Consider the following 15,170-nt stretch of genomic DNA (forward strand, 5'->3'; position numbering starts at 1 on the left):
GGGGAGGGGCAGAGAGAGAGGGAGACACAGAATCTAAAGCAGGCTCCGGGCTCTGAGCTCTGAGCTGTCAGCACAGAGCCCAACGCGGGGCTTGAACCCAAGAACTGTGAGATCATGACGGGAGCCGAAGTCGGACGCTTAACCAACTGAGCCACCCAGGCGCCCCAGAGAGAGTCCAGATTTTAAAAACCCAAGCGATCCCATGTTTGTAAATTGCCTAGACCAATCAATATTAACTCATCCGACCCACACACCTGAGGCCTTTCCACCAGGAGCTGGGCAGACAAGCTCCCTGGGAGAGAATGAGGGAGGGCGTTTTTATATCCATACAGCCATCGGACAAGGCTGGTAAAAATACCAGCAGCAGGTGCCAGGCCGAGTCGGCTAAGTTCTTGCCATGGATCATTTTATGTATTAATCTATTTCTTTTTAGATTTTAATTTATTTATTTTTTATTTTTTAAAATTACATTCAAGTTAGTTAGCCTATAGTGCAACAATGATTTCAGGAGTAGATTCCTTAGTGCCCCTTCCCCATTTAGCCCATCCCCCCTCCCACAACCCCTCCAGCAACCCTCGGTTTGTTCTCCATATTTAAGAGTCTCTTCTGTTTTGTCCCCCTCCCTGTTTTTATGTTATTTTTCCTTCCCTTCCCTTACGTTCATCTGTTTTGTATCTTAAAGTCCTCCTATGAGTGAAGTCCTATGATATTTGTCTTTCTCTGGCTGACTACTTTCACTTAGCATAATACCCTCTAGTTCCATCCATGTAGTTGCAAACGGCAAGATTTCATTCTCTTTGATGGCCAGATAATGCTCCATCGTACATACGTACCACATCTTCTTTATCCGTTCATCCATCGATGGACATTTGGGCTCTTTCCTTACTTTGGCTATTGTTGTTAGCGCTGCTGTGAACATTGGGGTGCGTGTGTTCCTTCGAAACGGCACACCTGTATCCCTTGGATAAATACCTGGTAGTGCAATTGCTGGGTCCTAGGGTACTTCTATTTCTAATTTTTTGAGGAAGCTCCATACTGTTTTCCAGAGTGGCTGCACCAACTTGCGTTCCCACCAGCAGTGCAAAAGAGATCTCTCTCTCCGCATCCTCGCCAACATCTGTGGTTGCCTGAGTTGTTCACGTTAGCCATTCTGACAGGGGTGAGGTGGTATCTCGTGGTGGTTTTGATTTGTATTTCCCTGATGACGCGTGACGTTGAGCATTTTGTCATGTGTCGGTTGGCCATCTGGATGTCTTCTTTGGAGAAGTGTCTATTCATGTCTTTGGCCCATTTCTTCACTGGACTATTTGTTTTGTGGGTGTTGGGTTTGATAAGTTCTTTCTAGATTTTGGATACTAACCCTTTATCTGATACGTCGTTTGCAAATATCTTCTCCCATCCCGTCGGTTGCCTTTTAGTTTTGCTGATTGTTTCCTTCGCTGTGCAGAAGGTTTTTATTTTGGTGAGCTCCCAGTAGTTCATTTTTGCTTTCGTTTTCCTTGCCTCCAGAGACGTGTTGAGTAAGAAGTTGCTGCGGCCAAGGTCAAAGAGGTTTTCGCCTGCTTTCTCCTCGAGGATTTTGATGGCTTCCTGTCTTACATTGAGGTCTTTCATCCATTTTGAGTTTCTTTTGTGTGTGCGGTGTAAGAAAGCGGTCCAGGTTCATTCTTCTGCATGTCGCTGTCCAGTTTTCCCAGCGCCACTTGCTGAAGAGACTGTCTTTATTCCACTGAATATTCTTTCCTGCTTTGTCAAAGATTAGCTGGCTATACGTTTGGGGGTCCATTTCTGGGTTCTCTATTCTGTTCCATTGATCTGAATGTCTGTTTTTGTGCCAGACACGGGTCATTTTAGATTCATAACCACCCTCTGAGGCAGGTTCTACTGTTCCCAATTTGAAGAAGCTAAAACTCAGGCTCAGAGAGGTTAAAGAATTTGGTTGACTTAGAGGAGAAGTAGTGGAGGAAGGATTCCAATCCAGGCAGCACAACAGGAGGGCTTAAGCTCCTCAATTCTCTACTCTGGGGGCGCCTGGGTGGCTCAGTCGGTTAAGCGTCTGACTTCGGCTCAGGTCAGGATCTTGCGGCTCGGGAGTTGGAGCCCCGCGTCCAGTTCTGTGCTGACAGCGCGGAGCCTGCTTGGGATTCTCTCTCCCTCTCTCTCTGCCCCTCCCCCACTCGTGCTGTCTCTGTGTCTCTCAAAATAAATAAATAAGCTTAAAAAAGTCATCTCTAAAACACCAGTCGTCTACTTTGTTCATGAATCTGTCGTTTGGGCAGGGCTTGGTGGCGTCAGCTTATTTCCACCCCGTGTGGCATCGGCGGGGGGAGGGGGGGGGCCTGAAGGCCGGGGGCTGGGACCATCTGAGGGTCACCGACATGTCTATTGCCTGTGGCTGGTCGTCAGCTGAACACCTACACGTGGGCTCTGCCTGCCGCTGCTTGGCTTCCTCCCAGCACGGCAACCCAGCAACACTATCAGTCATTAGACGAGGCAAATTAAAACCACAATGAGCTATCACTACACCCTACCAGAATGTCTGAGACAAAAAAGACTGACCATGCGCAGGGGTGTCAAGGATGCTCTCGTACAAACATTTTGGAAAAGGGCCGGGCGGTCTGTTAGGAAGTTAAACATCCACTTACCCTGTGACCCAGCCATGTGACTCCAAGGCAATCACTGCGAAAGGAAGGAGAGTGTATACAAGGGCTTACACGTGAATGTTCACAGCAGCTTTATTTGAACGAGCCGACAATGAGAAACACCCCAAATGTTCACCAGCAGGCGAACAGGTAAGTAAATTATGGCATACGGTGAAGTACAATTCAGCAATAAAAATTAATTAACTATGGGTACATGGAATAACGTGGGCGGCTCTCAAAGTTACGACGCTGAGTGAAAGAAACCAGACAAAAAAGTGCATGCACTGTATTATTCAATTTACATAAAACGTTTAGAAAACGCAAACTGACCTGTGGTGCCGGGAAGCACGCCCGCGGTTGCCTGCAGATGCTAGAGGTGGGGAGAGGGAGGGATGACAGAGGGGCATCAGGAAACTTTTAGGGCTGGTGGATGTGTTCGACATCTTGACAGCGGTGATGGTTTCAGGGGCATACGCACGTCAAAATTTACCAAGCTGCACACTTTGAATACGTACAGCTTACTGTGCGTCCGTTGTATCTCAGCTTGGAAAATGAATACCAACTCGGGTGGAAGCAGAAAGGGCGTGTGGGGGGAGAGGCACTGTGGAGGCCATGTTGGAAAACATGACCTACCTCATTCACCAGGTGCTTCCAACATGCCGGGTACCGTGTGTGCTAAGTGCCTCGTGGCACTGGCGCCGAGTCCACCGGATAACCCAACCCGAAGGGAAGATGAGGAGGTGGCCAATTATCTATTGTTATGATTATCTTGGTTGCTATGACAGAACCACGAGGTCTGGGTCTCTCTGGGACGGAAGGATGTCTCAGGGCTCTGGTGAGCAGGCCATCAAGGCTTTTCTTCCCGAGCCGCAGGAGAAACTGCGGGCCACTTCTTGGGACAGTCAGGAAGCAGAGCAACGTGGAGAAACAGGTGGGGGCTTTGTGAGAGGGTGTGGGGACATGGCTGCCGAACTGAGAAGCTGGAAGGAGGCAGCAGAGGGGCCCCTCTTGGGCCAGAGAGCCCCCCCCCCCCTTCTTCTGTTACATTAGCCCCTTTGGACAGGTAGGTGCCTGCTCTGGACCCTCTGGTGACTGCATCCAGCTTTCCTCTGGGAACCACCATGCTGTGACTCCAAGTCCCCAGAGACCCTCTGAAACTGCCCCCATGCCTCAGCTTCCAGAGGGCACAGGTGACCCAGGCCCAGCCAGCCCACTGATCACAGGGATGGGTTTGGGCAGGTGCATGGTCCAGGCTAGGTCGACCAACATCAGCCTCGGACCTCTGCTTCAAGTAACAGGAAGGAGACTCTTCCTTTTCCCCGAGGTGGCTACGCTGGCCAACCTGAGCCTTGGGCCCTGGGGGACATCTTTCCACCACGTGTGGAGAGCCTGCCCGCAAACCAAACGGAAAGAAAGACGGCTACAGAGCAGAGACAAAGAAAGGGGTGTGCCTCTGACATCACAGTTCAGGCCTGCGGACCCAGCCAGACCCGAGGCCTGGACCTCTCCGGGACTGGTTTCAGGGGCCAGTAAACCAAGTCCTCTGCTGAACTGCTTGCAAACCAAGTAGTCCTCTGTACTTCGCCCCAGCACTCAGATGCCCCACCCCCACCCCTCCAGGGGCTTTCCGAGAGACCCGGATATTGGGGTTGGCCCACAATTGCACCGCGCCTGTGTCTGTACACCGCCCCCCCACCGCGCCCCCTCCGCACCTAGGGAGGAAGCCGACGTCAGGCCCCTCGTTCTGGGGCCACGGTGAGGGCCTGGTTGGAGAAGCGCTGCACGCTCAGTCCAGCCTCGGGCTGATACGGAGAGAGATGGCTTTGCCACCAAAGCTCCCGAGTAGAGTCCCGGCGTCCTGGCGTGGCTGGGCCCTGTGTGTCTGGCTGCTGAGCTCTGTCTCAGGTGAGCTTGTCCCCTCTCCCTGTCCCAGATCCTAATTAGGCCTCTCGCTCCGTTTAAAATACTGTTTTAATGTTTATTTATTTTTTGAGAGAGAGCGAGAGAGGGGCAGAGACAGGGAGCAGGTTCCAGGCTCTGAGCTGTCCCACCACCGTGAGATCATGATCTGAGCCGAAGTCAGCCGCTCAACGATTGAGCCACCCAGGCGCCCCTCTCGCGTTTAATGGGGATGGAGGTTTGTGACTGTGGACAGATTCTGGTTTAGGAGCGTAGCGGGGACTATTGGAAGCGGAAGGCGGGAGAGCGGCTGGTGCACAGCCGGGTGGACCCCTCACTCCCACCTCCCATGAGGAACCTAGGCCTGAGTGACTGCAGGGTGCCGAGAAGGGGGGCGAGGGAGGTGCAGGGGCCGGACCTGGACAGACAGAGGGGCTTGGGCGGGGCAGTTGAGGGGTGGGAGGGGCGGTCTCGGTACTTGGGGAAGGGGTCAGATCACCCGTGCCTTGCGGTCCCGTGGAGCTGAACAGAAAGAGTAGAAACTGGTGACATTGATTAAGGAGGCACTGTATGCTAGACTTTATCTCATGGAATCCTTATGACAATTCTGTGAGGTAGATTCTACAACCCTCATTTTAGAGGGAGACTGAGGCTTAGATAAGGTGTCCACAGTCACACAGCTAGCTAGTAGATGGGGGTCTGGTGAAAGCGGTGGAGTTGGGGGGGTGTGTGTGACATGGGCTGGGGCATGACATTGGGGCCAGCAGGAGCAGCGGGAGGCTGGGGGCCATCCGGGTGGCAGGAGGTGACCCAGGCTCAAGAGGCTTTGGTGGAGGGGAGGACAGCTGTGTGACAGGATCTGCAGGACCTGGAGACTGGGACTTGTCTGCAGGCTGGGGAAGCTGGAGGATGGGGAATGCAGGGGTGGGGGGTGGATCTTCCTCACTCTAATTTGGTGGAAATGAGGCCGGAGAGAAACTGAGGAGCCCTCAGGGAAGAGCTACCCCCAGTACGCTTGTCCAGGAGCCAGGAGAGAGGGTGACGGAGAGATCCCAGGGACCGAGACTGAGGCACCGGAAGGGCTGATGGACGGGTGGGAGGGGAGCAGAGTGGGGTCAGCCCCTGGGGTTTGAAGGCAGACCGGGCTTTGACCCAGGAGTGGTCAAGGTAAGTGCCACAGAAAGGTCAAGAGAGAGGAGGGCGAGGAAATACCACTACGTCCTGGGTCTTGGTGTTCGAGCGTGATGGGAGAGACTTGTTCTTTTCAAAATGTGAAACTTTTCATTTCTGACGGTGAGAGTAAAGCCTGCAAAGTAAAATTACACAGCAGTAGATTTATTAAAAGCCCTAAGACCTCCCATGGTCCCGAACCCACACGCTACTGCTGTTAACGGTTAAACATTCCTTCAGGTTTGGGGATATTAGCAAAAACAGATACGTACGTGTGTAAGAGAATTCCCGTTCCTCCACATCTTTGCCGAGACTTGAGAATTACCTGTCTTTTTCATTTTAGCCATTGAGGTACGCGTGCGCCTGATGTCCTCCTAGTCTTTTTTTTTTTTTTTTTTTTTTTTTTAATCTCCCCATAGTCTTAGTTTCTGTTTCCCTGATGAATAATGGCATTGAGCGCGTTTTCATGTTTGTTGACCTTTAGGATATCCTGTTCTGTGAAGGGCCCGTTCAAATCTTCTGTTCATGTTTCTATTGGTTCATTTGACTTTTTGTTAATGATTTATGGGAGATCTTTATATAACTAAAAATCTAAATAGAACTCCTCTGTTGGTTATTTGTGTTGTATCTTCCAGTCCATGGATCTTTTCACTGTTGTTAATGGTGTCTTCTGATAAACAGCCACCCCCAATTTTAATGTTGTTTACATAATAGTTTTTCCATTATAACGGACTTTTTTTGGTGTCGTATTTAAGAAATCTTTGCCTACTAAGATTTCTTTCCGAGGTTTATGCTGGTAAAGATATTCTCGGGGTGCCTCGGTGGCTCAGTTCATTAAGCTTCTGACTTCGGCTCAGGTCACGTTCTCACAGTTTGTGAGTTCCAGTTCCGCATCAGGCTCTCCGCTGTTAGCGCGGAGCCCACTTAGGATCCTTTGTCTCCCTCTCTCTCTGCCCTTCCTCTTCTCGTTCTTTCTCTCGAAAGAAAGAAAGAAAGAGAAGGAAGGAAGGAAGGAAGGAAGATACTATCCTATGTTTTCTTCCAAGCTTTCCTGTTTTACATTCCAGATTTAGATGTGTAATCCAGCTGAAATTTTTGGTTGTAATCCAGTAAGAGTTGGAGGTTAAAGTTCACTGCTTGTGCAAAACAAACAAACAAACAAACAAAGAAACTCACTGCTTGTGCATATGTGCATATCCAGTTGACCCAGCACAAAAGGACTGTCCTTTCTCCATAGCCTTATAGCATCGCTTTGTCATAAAACTGTAGACACGTTTTGGATTCTGGCTCATGTTCCACTGATCCCTTGTGTATTCTTGCACCAATACCACACTGTTTTCATTACATCAGCCCCTTGAAAGTTTTGGTTCTTGGGAGTGTAACTCCTCCAGCTCTGCTGTTCTTCAAGATTGCCCTAGATATTCTAGGAACTTTACATTTGCATAAAAATTTTAGAATCAGCTTATCATTTTCCACAAAAAGACCTGCTGGGGTTTGATGGGAACTTTTAAATGTACTAAGACTTGTTTTATGGCTCCGAAGACGAGCTAAGTTTGACGCTGTGTATCACTTTAGGAAAAACTGACAACTCCATCACAGTGAATGGTTTAATGCATGCGCGTGGTATCTGTCTCCACTTACTTACATTGTAAACATTTCTTTCAATAATGTTGTGTAGATTTCAGTGTAGAGGACTTGCATAGTTTTAGGAGATTTATTTCTAGGGAGGGCACCTGGGTGGCTCCGTCGGTTAAACGTCTGACTCTTGATTTCGGCTCAGGCCATCATCTCACAGTTCTAGAGTTTCAGCGCCACATGGGGCTCCACGCTGACAGCACGGCGCCTGCTTGCCATGGTCTCTCTCTCTCTCTCTCTCTCTCCCCCTCCCCGTCTGCAGCTTGTGTGCGTGCTCTCTCTCTCCAAATGAACTTAAAAAAAAAGATTCATTTTTAGGTATCTGTTGGTTTTGATGCTATCATAAGTAGTATTTTGTTAATTTTATTGTCTATTTATAGTTAATATAGAACTGTAACTTATTTTTCTATACTTACCTTATATCCAGTGACCTTGATAAACTCATTTATTAATTCTAACAGATTATACATTTAAAATTTTATTATGTTTACCACTAGGTTGTCTGCAAATGCGATTTTATTTCTTCTTTAACAGTCCTTAGGTGTTTTTAGAAACAACTTCTGTGAAGTATACGTGTCACGCAATCCACTCAGTTTAGCTGCACTGTACAATTTAGTTGTTTTCAACAAATGTACCAAGTTTATCGGTACATTTACCAATGTACCAGTGCAACTATAACCAGCATTGAGTCTTAGAGCACTTTTATCATCTGGATAGATGCCCCGGGTCTCTTTCCAGTTATTGTGTCAGCAGCACTCACACATTTCTTGACCCATCACCTTCTTATTTTCATTTACTTCTAAATACTGCTATACTTCCAGATTTACTCTTTGACCCATGGGTTATTTAGAACTAAGTTATTTTCCAAACATTTGGGAATTTTCCAAACATCTTTGTCATTGGTGTCTAATTGAATTCCACTGTGGTCAAAGAACATTGTGTGTGTGACTTGAATCCTTTTAAATGGATGAAGACTTGTTTTATGTTCAGAATATGATCTAAGTTGATAAACGTTCCGTGGTTCAAACCTTATTTGTTTTCAAATAAGGTTCAAACCTTATTTGAAAAATAAGTGTAATTGGGGGTTGTTGGGTGGAGGGCTCTGTAAGTACCGTTTTGTAAATGGGTCGATGGTATTATTCAAGGCATCTGTATCCTCAGCGATTTTCTACCTACTTGTTCTATCAAATATTAAAAGATGGGTGTTGAAATCTCTGGCCGTTATTGTGGATTTGTCTGTCTTTCTGTGCAGTTCTATTACTTTTGCTTCTTTTATTTTGAAATTCCATTATGTGTGTAAGTGTTTAAGATGGTTACATTCTCCTAATGAATTGAACTCTTTAACATTATGAAATAAAACTTTTTACTATTAGTAGTATTCTTTGCCCTGAAATCAACTTTATCTGATTTTGATACTACCCCTTCTATTAAAAAAAAAAAATCATAGTAGCATAGTATGACATTTCCATCCTTTTTCTTTTAAATTATTTTTGTCCTTATGTGGGTTTGTTGTGGATGGAATATCCACAGGATTCCTGTCCAATCAGACTTTCAATTGAGGTGTTTAGACCACTTACATTTAATATGGTTATTGAAATGGCTGGGTTTATGTCTTTCTGGTGGAATGACCCTTTTACATCGTTAAGTGTACATCTTCATCTCTTCGTACTATTTTTTGCCTTGAAGCCTATTTGATCTGATGTTAGCATAGGTGTATCAGTGATAATGATACTTTTACTTTCAGTGTTTTCAAGGCCTAATATTTAGGGTGTGATCTTTGTTAGCAGGTTATAGTTGTTAGATTTTGATCCATTCTGTCTATCCTAGTCTTTCAATTGTAGAATTTAGTCCCCTTATATTTAGCGTATTTACTAATATATTTGGGTTTATACCTACTATAGTCCTTGTTTCTCGTTCCCTTTTCTCTTATTTGTTGTCTTCTTTTGCATTCTTTTTTTTTTTTTTTTTCAATTTATTTTTGGGAGAGAGAGGGAGACAGAGTATCCCAAGTAGGTTCCACATTGTGAGTGCAGAGTCCGACGCAGGGCTCAGACTCACTAACTGTGAGATCATGACCTGAGATGAAATCAAGAGTCAGATGTTCAACCAATTGAGCCACCCAGGTGCCCGTGGATTCTTTTAAAAAATATTCCCTCCTCTAAAAACTTGTTAATTATACGTTCTTTTATTATTCTTTTAGTGGCTACTCCTACAGATTAAAATATGCATTTCTGACTTCATGGTCTAATATAATACTACTTTGACCACTTCTCTAATGAGGCTATAATGTTAGAGTATTTTAACTTCACTTGCCTCCTCCCAACTTCTGTGTTGTTCTTACAAGACATTTCAAGTCGACATTTCTATTGCTTTGTACAGACAATATTTATTTATATTTAACTACATATTTACCCTTTCTATTACTCTTCATTCCTTCATGCATTTCCCTGTTTCCATCTAGGGTCATTTTTCTTTTGCCTGGAGATTTCCCTTTAGGATTCCTGTAGGTGACATATTATCTCAGCTTTTATCTGGGAACGTCTTTATTTTCAAGACGGTTTCATTAGGTAAGAAAAAATTCTATGTTGACAGGTTTGTTTGTTTTCACGCAAGAACTTTAAATGTCTTTTCATTGTTTTCTGGCTTCCATCATCTCTGATGAGAAGTCATCCATCAGTCTTTGTGTAACACAGTACAATGATCAAAATGAAGAAGCCAACGTTAATATGATTCCATCTACAAATCTTACTCAAAATTCACCAGTTTTCTCTCCAATATTCTTTAGAGTAATATATATAATATATATATAATATATATATTATATATATATTATATATATTATATAATATATATATATTATATATATATTATATATAATATATTATATATATATGGTCTCTCTCTATATATGGACCATATATATATATGGTCCAAGATCCAATCCATGATCACACACTGCATTTAGTTATCATGTCTCTTTATTCTCCTTTCATCTGGAACAGTTCCTTAGTTTTCACCTTTCACGATGGAGTACAGGCCAGTTATTCTGTAGAATATATGTCAACTTGGGTTTGATGCTTCAAACCTGATGTTTCCTCGTGATCAGATTCAGGCATGCATTTATGACAGGAATACCACCAAAAGATTGTGTTCTCAGTGCCCCGTATCAGGAGGCACATGATGTCTGTTTGCCCCTTTCCTGTTGATATTCATTTTGCTCACGTGGCTGGGTGCCTGGGTGGCTCATTCAGTTCCACGTCCAGCTCTTGATTTGGGCTCAGGTTATGATCTCACTGTTCATGGGATCGAGCCCCGGTCAAACTCTGCCCTGATGGTGTGGAGCCTGCTTGGGATTCTCTCTCTCCCTAGCTCTGCCCCTCCCCCACTCGTGCTCTTTCTCTCTCAAAATAAATAAATAAATAAATAAATAAATAAATAAACTTACCCAAACCCAAAATGTTTTATCATCTGTTGATGCTTCTTGTCTGAGTGATGATTCCTATGGTGGTTGTCAAATGGTGGCTTCCTAATTCCAGAATTCCTTCTACAATTAGAAGTGTATGGAATGCAGTTTTAATAGAGTTCCATCTACTACTCATTTGCCTTGTTCCTAGGGCTGACCCGTTTGGGACCTTGAACTGAAATCCTGGTGTATACAGCAGAGGGTTTCCTTTTGAGAGATGTCAAACTCTGATCATTTATCTTCTCAGCACCGTGACTCGGCAAAATTCCGCTCTGCTTCACAGAGGTTGGGCTTAGCTTTTAAGGTTCCCATCTTATAAAATTTCAGACTTCAGGTAATGGTGATAACTGAACATATATTTGAGGTTCCTCAGGCTTTCGGTTTTGTCACTGCAGCCTGTGGGATTATAAACGGCTCTGCTGATTTCTCTTGTCTCACCTGCAGCCTTCCCCCTGGGGAAAACCCTGATCCTTAGCCTCTTGCCAGAATTGGCAATTGCAGGTGGCTGAAAGGTGTCACTTTGCACCTCCGTGGTTCCTCCCTCTGCACATCCTTAACCCTTCTGGCCACTGTTGCTTCTGTACCTCTCTTAAACCTGAAATATCGTCTGTTCCTCTGGCTTTTCTAGTTGTTTTCAGTGGGAACATTATTTGGCTGCCAACAACTCCATCCTACCCAGAAGTGAGAGTTCTTCATTTTTCTTTTATGGGGCCTGCATAGTACTGCATAGACCGGGTGTCTCATTTAAAACTTTATCCTCTCCTCTAATTACATGTATTTTCTCATTATAACAGTCCTGTTTGTAGGTCTACCAATATACCTGAGTCCAGTTATTTTCCTAAGGTAAATTTATGGAAATAAAATTGCCAGATCACAGAGTGTGATGACGTACAGTTTTGACAGGTATTGTCAAATGGCCTTCTGGTGAGACGGTACGCTTCGGCTGAGCTGACAGTGTCTAATAAAGGACTACTGAGTTGTTTTGAGTGGGTCACTATCCTCTCTGCCTCTTCAGGTGCCTCAGAAGTCCTCCAGCCCTCTCTGTTCCAGCCTCGGTCTTCTGTGGTGAGTGGACGAGGCAATCCACAGATCTGGTGTGTGGTGCAGGGAAGCCCTGCCAGGGCTCATGTCTTATCTTGGTACCAGCAGTTGAAGGGGAGTGGCCCCACCTTCCTGCTGAGTCAGCGAGAAGGGGCTCCCCCCACCTATGGTTTTGGTGTGAATCCTCGCTTTCTGGCAGAGATGGACCCAGCCCAGAATGCTGCGCTCCTGACTGTGGGCAATGCCAGCCCTGCTGATGAGGGCACCTACTACTGTGCCATATGGTTTTCAGGCCAGTATGTCTTTGGAGAAGGTACCCAACTGCTCTATCAGGGTGAGTCTAAGAGCGTGGGGATCTGGTGCCCCTAGTGCATACGATTGCAATGGAGCTGGTGGCAGTGGGCGGAAAGGTGTAGATGGTGGAGCCCCCTTGGAGGAAGCTGTTGTCAGTAGGACGAGGGAAAGAGAAGGAGGGCCCAGGAGAGTAGACTGCCAGCAGGGAAAATGCTCAAGCTTCTTGATGGTGGAATTGGCTGGAAGCATTTGAGGATGGACAGAAACACCTTAGACCAGATTTTTAGGCCTGGGAGGGGAAGCCTCATCAAGAACATTAAATCCCTTCCCTTCCCTTGCTCTGTAGTAAGGATACTGGAGGCCCGGAGGACAGAAGGTACATGTGGCAGAGATAAGCTCAGCTCATATTCTGCTCAACAGTCCAGAAGGCCAGTAGTGGGGCAAAGTAGATTCTGACAAAGGTGAGGGAAGGCCATAGAGGAAGGGTAGAAGAGTCTCCAGAGGCCCCAGATGGAGGGGGATCAATAGGACTGAGTTTGGAAGAGGCTGGTGGTATTGGGTAACATCCTTCTTCCTCTCATTCCCCACAGCTAAGAGGCAACCCCTGGCTCTGCAGCCACCTGAGCTGAGCCTGTTCATCCCAGCCTACGGCCCTCCCTTCCATGTACTTTGTGTGGCCCTAGGACATAACCCTGACCCTCTGAGGGTGTCCTGGGTCCTGGAAGGCCAATACCAGGAGGAAGAGGACTCCACTGGGGGAGCTGGGGATCCCATGGTCAGCTGGCTGCAGCTGCCTCAGGAGGTGGCAGGAATGTCTGTGACTTGCCGAGGCTTGCACCAGAGTGGAGCCTTAGAAGTCGTGCTGCCCCTGCCCTGGGGCCGAGGTGAGTAGAGAGGACCCAGGGGTTGTGCTCCAGTCTTCCTGATGCAACCACCTGGAACCCAGACATCAATAACTCCCTGGCAAACCAGAAAGTCAAGATAAGCACTGCTGTGTGTGGCAAAGAACCCCTGGCTCTGCCCTGGCTTCTGGTGAAGCCTGGACGTGGCTTTGGAGCCCGTGCAGTGTTGTGGGACCCGCTACCCCCAAAGTCCTAATACCTACTCTGTCACTCCTGGCTTCTGTGTTCCCTAGTGGTGAATGCCTGCTTATTTCCTTTGGGGGACAGAGCAGAGGGAAGCTATATGAAGGGCATCTGCTCTGTTCCAGGGCACAGGAGAACGCTGGAAGTGGAGAATGCGAACAAGAGTGGACACATTCTTCTAGGTACGGACCCCCCAACACTGACGTGGGACCCCCTGGGTGGCGAAGCCTTGACTTTTCATGGTCATCAACTCATTCAGCAATCATTTTATGGAGTACTAAGTATTTGCCAGGGCAGAGAGGTGACTGGAACACAGTCTGAATATTAGTGAGTCTAGAGGGGTAGGTCAGACACTGAACCAAGGTTTAAAATGCAAGGAACACTGCACTAAAGGTCCTAGGACAGGAACACAGGAAATATTCAGGAGCTCAGCCAGGAGAGGGGCCCTCCCGCAGGGGGGTCTGGGAAGCTCCTGTGTTGATGCAGTCAGAGCTGAGCCCTGAGATTCTGACTGGAAAAGGTGTAGACCCAGTCCAAAGCACCTGGGTCTAGTCCTGGTTCAGCCTTCAACATTCTGTGGCCCCTAGGGTGGGGGGGGGAGTGTGGGGGGGAGGTGGAGGAGGAGTCTTTTACCCTCTCTTGGCCTCGGATCCACCTACCTACTTACCCCATCCAGTCCAGACCATCTCTGCACTTACAGATCTTAAGTCTAACTTTTTATCCTATAAATGGGGAGTAACACAACTTCACAGAGGATAAAGTGAGCCAGAGAGGCCTCCTTAGGAGGAGCCAGGGGCAGGGAGAAGCCCATGAAGATGCATTGTTCATCGTGGGCCCACTTTCACCCTGTGCCTGTCTCCCTCACAGTGGAGCTGGAGCAGATCCTCAATGCCACCACCTACTGCTACCTGGGACTGCTGGGCGCATCTCTCATCTACGGCCTCATCCTGGCCGCTCTCTGGAGGAATCGCTGTTGTTGGGCCCACGCTACGGAGCCACTCCCCAGAGGGGGTCAAGGAGCGGCCCCCGGTTCCAGGGCACAGGTGGGCAGGAGGTGCACTCCTGCCGCGGCCCCGGAGCACAAGTGGCCGAGCCCCAGGGGCTTCCACGTCCTCCGAGGGGCTGCCCATGCCCCGGACCCTCCCTCCTTGCTCCGGCCGGCTTCCTCCTAGTCTGCTGCCTTTCGTTACCCATCGGGTCTCCCTTTCTCTCTCAGGCTGTCCAAATTTCTCCATAAATACAGGGAATTTGAGAAGTTACTGCTGTGCTGTGGGTTGTTCTGGGCAAGGGAGGTGGGATCCTGGGACCAAGGCCAATAGCTTCCAGGGGAGGGACGTCCAGGGTATGGTCTGGCTCTGAGGACAGGTCAGCCACTGCAGGCTGGAGCCTGAAAGTCATACAGGTCCCAAGGCCACTCTGGCCGGTCAGAGGGAAACGCATGTGGCAGGGGCAGACCGTCATGTTTTGCTGCTCACTAGCTGAGAAAACCGGGTCACACCCACCCTCTCTCACTTCTTCATCTAGCAGAGGGTTGGGTATCTAAAGTTCTCCCCCTTTTTGGCTAAAATCCTTTCATTCCTCAGCCCCTTTTGAGAACAAATGCCAAATGCTTCTGAGGATTTAAGTTGGCCAAGGGTTTTTAATCCGAAAGATCACACAGAATTTGAGGGTAGAGTGATTCCTTCAGAGACTGCTAAGGCAGCACAGTCCCCACTACTGCTGTGGCATCCCGTCAAGGGGCCGATGCTGCGAGCTGGGGAACCCACTTCTCCCTTGTGGGAATACCAGTGACTTCATTTCCCACACTTGCACCACAGCAGGCAGCTTCTCTAAGACTCTCAGGAGCATCTGGCCCCAGACTCCTCCCATCCAGGGCGATGGCTGCCCAGAGTTCCTTACAGAGTGTTTCCAGTTGTTCTCTCTTCCTCTTTTGTTGTTCTA

General features: G+C 47.5%; 1 protein-coding gene across 2 annotated transcripts; it reads left to right on the forward strand.

Moving 5' to 3' along the window:
* The first annotated feature begins 4,008 nt into the window (after nucleotides 1–4,008).
* Nucleotides 4,009–14,809, forward strand: LOC122208468. 2 transcript variants are annotated; one of them, XM_042919584.1, is made up of 6 exons: nucleotides 4,009–4,547; nucleotides 11,825–11,874; nucleotides 11,959–12,184; nucleotides 12,735–13,028; nucleotides 13,355–13,411; nucleotides 14,097–14,809. In XM_042919584.1, exons 1-6 carry the CDS (start codon nucleotides 4,460–4,462, stop codon nucleotides 14,399–14,401), a joined length of 1,020 nt encoding a protein of 339 aa, XP_042775518.1. In that variant the 5' UTR covers nucleotides 4,009–4,459; the 3' UTR covers nucleotides 14,402–14,809. The 2 variants fall into 2 exon arrangements, with proteins under 2 accessions (XP_042775518.1, XP_042775519.1); XM_042919585.1 differs by lacking the exon at nucleotides 11,825–11,874 and having other exon boundaries at nucleotides 12,050–12,184; nucleotides 14,097–14,808.
* Nucleotides 14,810–15,170: the final 361 nt, after the last annotated feature.

The sequence above is a fragment of the Panthera leo genome, chromosome E2, assembly GCF_018350215.1.
Source record: "Panthera leo isolate Ple1 chromosome E2, P.leo_Ple1_pat1.1, whole genome shotgun sequence".
NCBI lineage: Eukaryota > Metazoa > Chordata > Mammalia > Carnivora > Felidae > Panthera > Panthera leo.